General features: G+C 42.1%; 1 protein-coding gene across 1 annotated transcript in view; it reads left to right on the top strand.

Moving 5' to 3' along the window:
* LOC108800406 (bicaudal D-related protein 1-like) overlaps positions 1 to 10684 on the top strand; it is a 26086-nt gene that overhangs the window by 3670 nt on the left and 11732 nt on the right. The window contains exon 2 of the mRNA XM_018572390.1: positions 692 to 907. Coding sequence (XP_018427892.1) covers positions 692 to 907 — 216 coding nt within the window. The remainder of the gene's footprint in view (positions 1 to 691; positions 908 to 10684) is intronic.

The raw sequence follows: 10684 nt of genomic DNA, 5'->3' as shown, positions 1-10684 counted from the left end.
ACCAGGTTATTGTATTCTGACACCCAGCCCCCTCCACTGTCAGAATACCCAAGCAGTATCTGCATCCAATCGGCTGCAGGCCAACAATTTTCAGCCCAGCTTATTCAGTTGAGCAATTGACTTTTGAGGAAACTCGCCGGGTCACCCACTGTAAGAATTTCTGTCAATTCCTATGAATCAGCTGAAATTCCAACAGTGCATGGCCAGTTTATCTAAAGTAGAGGCTTTGTAGATGTAATGAAGGTGTGTAACAAAGCAGCTAACTATAGCTATTCCATGTTCTACAAATGCTGAGGAAACAAAGCACGACACCCATGTGTTCAGTTACTTAAAAGTCATTGGTGCTGGTGTATGGAAATAGAGCAAAAAGCAGATGTCTTTGTTTTTGCCCATAGCAAGCACTGTGATTTCCCTGGTATTGTCCCGGTGCTGGTTACACAGCTGAACTTTGATGTTGAGGATAGTTAGCTTCATTTCACCATACATTTATCCTCATTTTCTTTCCACAGAAAAAAAGATGCATTGTATTATGTAAACGTGCATGTATGCTTTAAAAAAAATTGCTGTATGGACATCAGTACTAATTTTTTGGGGTCGTTTTGCCCTTATCTGCGTAAATAGGTTAGTAAATAAGTATTATTATTAATGTCATGAAACCATGTACTCAATTCTGATGTATTTATTTTAATAGCATCTGGAGCAAGAGAAGCATGAATTGAAGAGACGATTTGATAATCGTGAGGGAGAATGGGAAGGGCGAGTGTCTGAGCTGGAGATTGATGTAAAACAGCTACAGGAAGAGCTGGAGAAGCAGCAGGTGCATTTGAGAGAGGCCGATCGGGAGAAATGCACAGTGGTCCAGGAATTATCAGATCAAAACCAAAGACTCTTGGAACAGCTCAATAGGGTGAGTGTCCTTGGCAGTCATAGCTGATCAGTTTAATGTCAACGTCAATTATAGCTATTTAGAAAATCTCACAAAACAAGTCTAGGTAACTTTATTTTTAATAACATAAACTCCTTATTTCATAAAATGTTACGTTTTAGGTCAAATATTATATAAAGAAAATCTATTCATGCAAATTGCTGATCAGATAAGTGGTGACTTGGCTCTGTTTGTCTATAGGGGGAAAGAGATATCTGGGCCATTTTGCCACAATAATGGAACCAATGCAGCCATTATAAATCATATTCCCAAGTTTGGTAAAACTTGAATGCAGTTTTTGTACTGTAAAGGGATACCGAATTAGTCATTAAAGGAGGACTATGAGGTGAGTGAAAATCACTCAGCCTCATAGTTCGAGCCGATGTGTGCCAATTAAACTGTCGCACGTCTGCTCAATAGATCGGGAAGTGAGCGAACACATACCTTCGCTCGCTCACTTCTCGATTCTGCCCCTGCAGAGAGCCATGACTGTTACTCACGGCTCCCTGCAGGGATTCCCCCCCTCCCCTGTCCGATCCTCCAGCGCTGACTGGCGGAACGGATGGGGGAGGGGGCGGGTACAGCTGGCTCTGCCTCTAGATAGGCAGAGCCAGCTGTCAATCATGCAGCTGGGTGGATCCAGACAGTAATGTCGGGATCCGTCCCGGCTGCAGCGGTCTCAGTATACCGTGAGCTGTAGCTCGCGGTATACTGAGCTTTGGGTCACGGGAGAACGCTAGTTTGTGTCCTCCTGGGACCCGGGGGAGAACTATGGGGAAAATCACTGACCCCATAGTTCTCCTTTAATAACAACATATTTATGCTGAGTTTAGAACAATGGGAGGCGAGGGAAAGGTCAACCTCATGATCGCGGCATGCCGTGACTCTTCTTCCTGACTAAACATTTGACGCACACTTAGTAATGGGATTATAAATTGGTCTTGAAGCTGTTCTAACCTTTTCAAAAAATCTCTGTGGGTGACGAGTACTTCCTATGTTTGTACATGTTCCATATTGCCCGTGTTTTGACACCTAACACTGCCTAAATATCACAATCTGACTGGAATTCGCACTGGTTATATATCTTATGACTACCAGGCTGTGTATGTGAATCGTCGTTTGCAAGAATGAATCCTTCTATTAGTTTGTTGACCAGAATATTGACTGGAGTTGAAGAGATTTCTTATATCCTTGTCTTTTGTTTTCCTCAAATATATTTTCTTATCTATTCAAACAAATATATAAAACTGAATGTGTTGTTGCTGTTATTTCAGCCTATGGCATTCTTAGTGTTTTTTTTAGTTCAACCATGTACTGTAACTACATCACTATGTAACATACAACAATATGTCCTCCAAGGAAGATATATTGGGGGGAATTTATCAAAACTGGAGCAGGCAGAATCTGGAACAGTTGCCCATGGCAACCAATCAGCATCTCTCTTCGGTTTGCTCAGGTAAGATTTGAAAATGAGACAGAGAAGCTGATTGGTTGCCATGCAAACCTGCTCCTTTATTGCGGTATACAAGTCTGTCTGCAGATTTCTGGTATAATTACTCCTAACCTGCACTACAAGGGTTAAGTGCTCATTTCCGGGTATAATTACTCCTAACCTGCACTACAAGGGTTAAGTGCTCATTTCCGGGTATAATTACTCCTAACCTGCACTACAAGGGTTAAGTGCTCATTTTAATTTTGGGAGGAACATAAAAAAAGTTATACTCCCCTGAAGTTGGCTGGCTGTTAGACTAGTCCCTGCCGCCTTGCCCCGCCCCCTGCTCCATTGGTATAGGATCCTGTGAGTCATCACGTTCTATACACTGTGTGGACCCTGAGGCACATACTATCACTGGAGCAGAGGAGGAGATAGGTGGCAGGGACTGGAGTAGCAGCCAGCCGGCTCCGAGGTCCAGGTGAGTATATCTTTACTATTTTAATCCCTGGGACGAGCACTTAACCCTTGCAGTATGGGGGTAGCCCCACTGCAAGATTTAAGAATAATTATGCCCGGAGTTCTTCTTTAAGCTCGTTTTCTACAGCCAATCTATATATAGATCGAGAAATAAGTTACTCTGAAGCTGACACAAGGCCATTGAGCTAATTGGATTGGAGTCTGTGATGATAAAGTGATTTCCATCTGCCATGACATCAGGAGACACTGACATACTTCTGTAAATTTAGCTATGTAAGGACATTTTCTACAAATCTGTGTGCTCGGTGTCTGAATCTAGTGTTATTCAGATATTCCTGAGTCTGAAAGTCATACATGTTGTTCATGTAAAACTTGTACAAAATGTGTACAAAACACACACTAACACGTAGACTTATGCAGGAGAGGATTTTCTGCCTGGCATATCTTCCTCGAGGAACAGTTATCTAGAAAACAGATTCTTTGGCAGAAGCATTTGGCAGTTCTTAAAATATCATAGTGTTATCATTCACACTGAGAGAGGCTTGTTTACAGTCCTTTTCTGGTTTTTTTAATACTGTTTCTTTGCAGCTGCCTATTAACTGCTTAGGGGCCACATTGAGTGTGTTTTCATGGCCGTTCTTGATTATTTTCATTAGAGGAGCACCGAAATGAAAATTTCAAAACCGAAACAAAACCGAAATGAAAAAAAAATGTCAGGCCGAAACTGAAACCAAAAATGTTTTTTATTTTAACTTTTTCGAATTTTTCAAATATTTTATTTTTTATAAACTTTTTAATTTTTTATATTTATTTTTATTCATTTTTTATTATATATTTTAATTTTTTACTTTACTTTAAGGGGCCTCAGGGAAATATTGGGGGTCTAAACAGCCCCCTGATATTTCCCTTTAAAAATAGAAAAAGAGATTGAGGACACAGCGTCCTCGATCTCTTTTTCTGCAGCCCCTCTTATAAATTAACAGGAATCCTCTATACTGAGTGTTCCAGTTCATTTATAACATGAGAACATAGTGGGGGGAATTTATCAAAACTGGAGCAGACAAAAACGGGAGCAGCTGTGCATGACAACCAATCAGCATCTCTCTTTCATTTTCAAATATTAACTGAACAAACTGACGAGAGAAGCTGATTGATTGTCATGGACAACTGTTCCAGATTTTGTCTGCTCCAGTTTTGATACATTCCCCTCAGTGTGTTTACTATATTTACATTCATGAATGAACAGGCAGTGATATAGATCACTCCCATTCATTCATAATTGAGGATATAGTACACATACTCTGTCCTCAATTATGTACAAACACTCAGTGGTCACTGAGTGTTTGTACTGCTCTCCAACCTGACTCACAGCAGGCTGAGCGAGTGGAGCTCAGCCTGCTGTGACAGCGTGGGCTGTCTCCGCCCACACACCGCTCTGCCGATCTGTGGGAGGAGAGACACTGGCCGCTCACCGCACTCTCCTCTCGCAATGCTCGGCCGCCTGTCACAATTTCTCTCCTGCCCGCTGGGGCACAGAGCAGCGCACAGCGAGGAGGAGAGAATAGGCTGGATGCACCGCTGTATCGGCCAGAAAATGGCACTTTCGGCATTATGCCAAAAGTGCCATTTTTGGCCGATATGTTTTTCGGCGCCCGATATATATCGGTGCATCCCTAATTATCATCTTTGATGAAGCCCACAAAAATCTACCATCTTGGCAGTGCTTCAACCTGGCCCTCCAGCACCTACAGTTCCAGTCATGTATATATACACACACGCTGCTCAGTCCAACAAAACAACACCTATATAGTGACATAGTTAGTCAGGCTGAAAAAAGACACAAGTCCATCGAGTTCCTTTGCAGTGACCTTAAAGTGAATAATTTGGCACCAAGCTCTTTATATGGACCATTTATGTATTTATACATGGTGATTATGTCCCCTCTTAATTGCCTCCTCTCCAGAGAGAACAAATTCAGGTCAGCTAATCTTTCCTCATAGCTGAGCTCCTCCATGCCTCTTATGGGTTTAGTCGCCCTTCGCTGCACTTTCTCCAGTTTGGTGCCCAAAACTGAACTGCATATTCCAGATGAGGTCTTACTAATGCTTTGTACACGGGCAGGATTATGTCTCCATCTCTGGAATCTAGACCCCGTATAATACAAGAAAGTATTTTGCTTGCTTTAGAAACTATATGTTTAAAATTAAAGTATATCTAAAGCGAAAACCCTTTTTTTAAACTAATGGATTGAGTAGGGAAGGATTAGAATCACTGTAAAGTTTACATTGCTGTATATGTCCGTACTGGGACGATTCACCATCTCTATGTGTCCTAGTGACCATTGTCACTGGGACAGAAAGAGGGGGGAAACCAAAAGTTTGAGTTGTCACTGGAACAGGAATAGAGCAGAAACCTTCCAGTGAGGACACTCAGTGGGTGACAACTCTCTGAGGGGATTATTTGGCGATATTACCTCTTGCACCTTGTTGTCTCTCCAATGGGACACAAAAAGCTGACAGGTGTTTTAACCATCCCATACTTATCCAAACCCCCCCCAAAAAAGTTTTGGCTTTACTGTAAAATTACATTGTATTCATTGTTTGTTTATGTGTGCACAAAGCCCTAAAATGTCCTACAGATTGTAATACTTAGTTTGAATTGCTGAATGCATATGAAGCTAAAGAGAGTGAAGAGATGTTTGTTTGAACATATTCAAAAATGAATCGGAATGAACAAAGCATACTTTCTGGTTTGCACATGTTTGTAATTAGACTGTTGTTGGAGGTTATTGGTTAGTATATGGAGCTGATTGGCTTAGTTTTAGTTGAGGGAGTATTCCTCCAGGGAGGTCAACTCTACTTAACTTTTCAGGGCAGTTGTAGAATAAATAAATGACTTCAGAGCCCAGCCACAAGCCAGTGACCACTTTTTTTTATGACGTTATGCAAGAGGATTTTCCAAACCAGTATGAGAAACTGGTGGGTGATTTAAATTGCTGGTCCATACCCATAACTACAATATCAGTTTTGGGTTTGAATAACTGTGTGTATAGTCTCCCAGATACCAACTGATAGTCAGAGCCTAAAAGTTTCAAATGTTAAATGGATATGAGGAAAAAGGAAGGTTCCTGAACAGAACATTACAAAACACAAAAAATCCCCAGCCTCAACCTGCCAGCCAGCCTGCAACCAAACAAATTGCCCAGTCAACAGTATGCGTTAAAATTAGAGGTTTTAGTTGCACAAACTTTTGGCCAAAAATATGTTGAAGCCACACTGCCGCGCCAAGGCACCTCTGCAAAGTGTGGTCCTAACTCTATGTATACGAGTCTCCAAGTGTGAGCATATTAATGCAGTCGATAAATTGCGTGCCGGTGTACCTGGAGGTAGCCTACTCCTCCTCATAAGGTGCGGGGACGCACTGGGGGCCCAGCAATCTAGAATGCACGCTGGGACCCCAGTGCGTCCCCTTCCTGAACAGAACATGTCACCACACATGTTCATTTCCGTAAAATTTGTTGACCCAGATATGTGTATCTGCACTTTCAGTTTAGGACTTTGGCATAGGCATTGCAGAAATCAGAGAGCAAGTAGGCCAGGCCGAAAGGCAGAGGGACTATTTCTGGCAAGCTTTGTAAGGATGCCCCTTGCTAAGTGATTTACTTAGACATAGCAGAAGATATTTTTTTACAGAGACACTGTAGCTGTACACACAGTTTGAAACATCTTCACAGCAGATAGTTAAGGAATGACTGGGGGAGTCGCAAGCAGGTAATAAAAATGTAGTGCATGTCCTGGATTTGATCCCTGGGGTGCATGTAATCAAAAAGTATGGGCTGGCAGCAGTTATGTTTCTCAAACAATACTTTATTTGCGGCCACACATTTAGTTTAAAAACCTTTTCATCCTTCTAATTAGACCTAGGTCCTAGTAGTGCCTATATTATAATGTTCATAAGGGCCTGTGTTAAGTGGCTTTGGGCTTGGGAGTTCATTGACAGGTGTATTTGACCTGCAGTTGATCTCCTTCTGTCCTGAATTTGACCTTCTTCAAGTGGGGTTTGCATTCCTATAGACTCGTATGGGAATGCAAAACACACATTTTAAGTGAAAAAAAAGCCCAATTAACATCAAATTGTTTTAACAGGAAGGGATGTTATTATATAAAAGACTGCAAGTTGCTACTTATGCTAGACTTACACGGCTCAAATTGCAGCCTATTCTTGCTGAATTGGCCAAAATATACTGAGCCACGTGAAAATTGTTGGCCGAACAGTGACTATCCAATCACTCGTGCAATCAGCTGCAAATAAGGGGGGGTACAGTGTAAACAGCTGAAGTTCACATGTATTTGCACATTACCTGCGGACAATTGCTAAGGAATTCATGAGACTTATGCGATCGGTAAGTGTGAATGAGGCCCTAAAGTGATATTAAAGTAAAAATGTTTTAAGCTATTTCGATGCTGATTAAATCACTTACAATGGACACTGCTTCTTGATGGTTAAAACTTTTAGTTTCCTGCAGAATCAGCTGGTCACGTGAGCACTGCCCCTGATATCCTGTTTTAGGTTGGCTCCTTTCCCTTGCTGGGTCTTATGCAGCCACCCCTGTGTGTGCTAGTAAGCTGTGTGTGTCTCTAATAACACACAAGCAGGCATGGCAACCCACTCCCCTCCCCCTGCTCCCCATTTCTCATTCCTCCTTCCTCCCTCCCTTCTCCAAGCTAGTATATGGACAGCTGCCTGAGTTTTCTCTGTTTCTTATGATCTTGTACTGGACAGGAAGTTCAGGAAAGCTGAGCTTAGGAACTTGGAGCCAATGTTTGGAAACATGATGGCTGTAAGTGTTTGGGAAAAATGTAAATGAATACTTTGCCAGGGGATGTATATTTGTTTGATCTGGATTCATTTTTGAAAAAAAAAGTTTGAGAGTTTAATACTACTAGTCAAACGGTTTTAAGCTATTTCAATTGCTGAGCAAATCACTTGGGATGCTGCTCCTTGATGTTTATAGGTTTGTTGCTTGCAGAATCAGCTGCTCCCATGAGCACTGTCCATGATAGCCTGTTGTAGGGTGACTCATTTCCCTTGTTGGGTCCTATGGAGCCACCCTTGTGTGTGCTAGTAAGCTGTGTGTATATCTCCACAAACAGACACAACAATGCAAGCCAATCCCCTGCTCTCTTTCCTCCTTTCTCCCTCCTCCAAGCTAGTAGATAGACTGCTGTTGCAGACTGCTCTGTCCCTTGTGATCTTGTACTGAACAGGGATACAGTTCTTGTGGCTTGGATTCGACATTGTAGGGTAATGAGGGATACTCAGTCTGTCCTAACTTTGTCCCTCCACTTTAACTTTGAAATTGTAGGGAGTAGCTTGCAGTCTGCCCAAAAGCCTGCTCCAAAGAAACAACTTGAACGGTAAGAAATGTTTTATAATTATTTTTCAATATGCTGTGTGAATGGGAACACAGAAAAAACATAGGGGTTTTCTGAAATTTGCCTGCAAAAGTAGAAATACACTTTAACTGCTTGTTAGAAAACTGTAGTAGTTTCTTTAGGGTGGTAACAATGTGAAGTCTTCTAATCATTTACTAACCTGTACAGGCGGTGAAATATTTGCAGCTGTTTACGTTCTGGTTAGCACCTTAATCTCTCTGCTATTTATTTTAAATGATATATTCTGTAAGGATCAGCGCCTGCAACTGCAGAAGCCTGTGCAGGTCAAATTCCTGTTTTCTTCAAACCTCCCAAAATGAAAAGTCCAGCGGAAAGTCCTGTTTGTTTTTTTTAGAAATGCTGAAATCTTTATTCCAGTTGCTAGGCTACACCATATTATTCTGTCACAGTCTAGTGATGTTACCATAGAGATGTGATTTTTATTGCCTCTCTCTTGAGTGTAGACACAACGTGTCTGTGACATCAGAAATATTACTCAGACATCATTTACCGGTAAAAGCCGAATGCATTGTAACAGTTTCACGACCAAAAGATACTGAACTCATTTGAGGAGCAATAAAGTGTTTCTAATGCCAGTGGAATAACAAAATGGCTTGTTTTTGCTAAAGGTCATAGGCCCTATGCACACTTTGTGTGTGTGTGTGTGTGTGTGTGTAAAGCGTGTCCATAATAGAAGTCACCAGCACTCGATATGTGCAAGAAGTAAAGCACTTTTTATTCAATCGTCACATGAGTCAAACAGCCAACGTTTCGGGGCCACGCAGGGTCCCTTCTTCTGGGCGACATAGTAAAGCGTGTGTTGTGCTTGAAGTGCCAATATTTATAAATGGCACCCAAAATGTTGTGCACTTCTTTTTTTGTTTGCACGATTGTGCACTTTTTTTACTTCACAGAAGACGGAGGGTGCGAGTACCTTTGGGGCCCATCCTGTAGTTGGGGAGGAGGTTCTGTGACCTCTATGGGCTCCCCTGCCTCCTCCATTTGGGGGTCTTTTTTTTGGGAAAGCCCCCACCCAGTACTTGTGGGACTTGTTTCGGCAGTCCCTGAGGATTGGGGTCCGCCGGCCTTCGGGTAGGTGGACCTAAGTCGTTCTTGTCCCTGTCAGGAGCCTTGCGCCGAGGGGGGTTCAGGAATTCAAGGCCCTTCCCCATTAGAGGAGGTCCAAAGCACCCTTGTGCACTTTTTTTTTTTTTTGTGTGCTGTGAGTTCATGGTTCACTTTTTTTGTTCAGGGGGGAAGTTTGTCTTCGATGCACACATCACGGACCTTACAAAAACAAAACAAAAAATTCCATGGACTGTACAGGGGCAAACGCAGAAACAACTGCAGCCTAAATCCTTTTATGATGCATATGATTGTGTTTACTGTCTGTTAAAAGTAGGATGTGCACTTTTGCCAGCTCAGCAACTGGCAAAAGTGGAGAGGTCAACAACCTGTCTATGCTGTCTGAAAGGGCTGCATGTATTACAACACTGGCTAAACGTTATTAAAATAGTTGACACCACTGTATTCAACACTGTTCTGAGCTTCTGCTTTAACTCAAGCAGCCGCTCGCTGTATACTGCGGCGTCTTGCTGTAGCTTGCGGTATACTGAGCCTAGGGTGACGGGAGGACTCTAGTTTGTGTCCTCCCGTTACCCTAAGGAGAACTGTGGGGAAAAGCCTTAACCCCATAGTTCTCCTTTAATCTAAGTTACAGCAGACCTCTACATTGTTTAGTACAAGAAACTTTGCACTGCTACTTCATGAGTAACTTAAAAAGGAAAAGGCTACACTTGAAATGGACAATGAAAATCTGTAACAGGGGCCATATAATAAGCTACAGTGTAACTCCACTTTTGTTAAAAAAGCAAACAAACCCTCTCCTTTCCTGCTACTTATATTGCAAGGATTCCACGTGTTGGGTCTGTCTGTTATAGTGACACAATTGGTCCCAGTGTTGTAATAAGAACATTGGGAAAACAAGTGAGCCAATCAGTTTCATTTGAATTATTTGCCAGTTTTGAAAATCACAGAGAGCTGCAGATTAAAATAAAAGGTAATTTTTGCATTAGCAGCAAATTACAGAATGGCTTGTGTTGTTATATCAATGTTTTAAATAAAAGTGGATTTTCACTGAGATCCTTTTGACAATTGTGTGCCCTGTGGCACATGGGGCATGCCTTTTGCTTTGTTGCGCATGGTATGTGCTTGAATACCACTGCAGCGCAACTCACAGAGCACTATGGGTTAACGTGTGTTGTAGTAACTGCAGGTAAAACGGTTTAATGATTATATAGACCAGCCTTCCTAAACCAGGGTGTCTTCTGGCTTCCTCAGGGGTGCCTTGATTTCCTCCTGATGTCAAGGGGGAGCTTTTGTAATGAAGAAGACTCCTGATGTAAAGGGGGG

Source organism: Nanorana parkeri, unplaced genomic scaffold (assembly GCF_000935625.1).
Source record: "Nanorana parkeri isolate BGI_ZX_2015 unplaced genomic scaffold, ASM93562v1 scaffold2016, whole genome shotgun sequence".
Taxonomy (NCBI): Eukaryota; Metazoa; Chordata; class Amphibia; order Anura; family Dicroglossidae; genus Nanorana; species Nanorana parkeri.
Note: the sequence above shows the minus strand (reverse complement) of the source record. Positions and strands in the feature narration are given on the sequence as shown.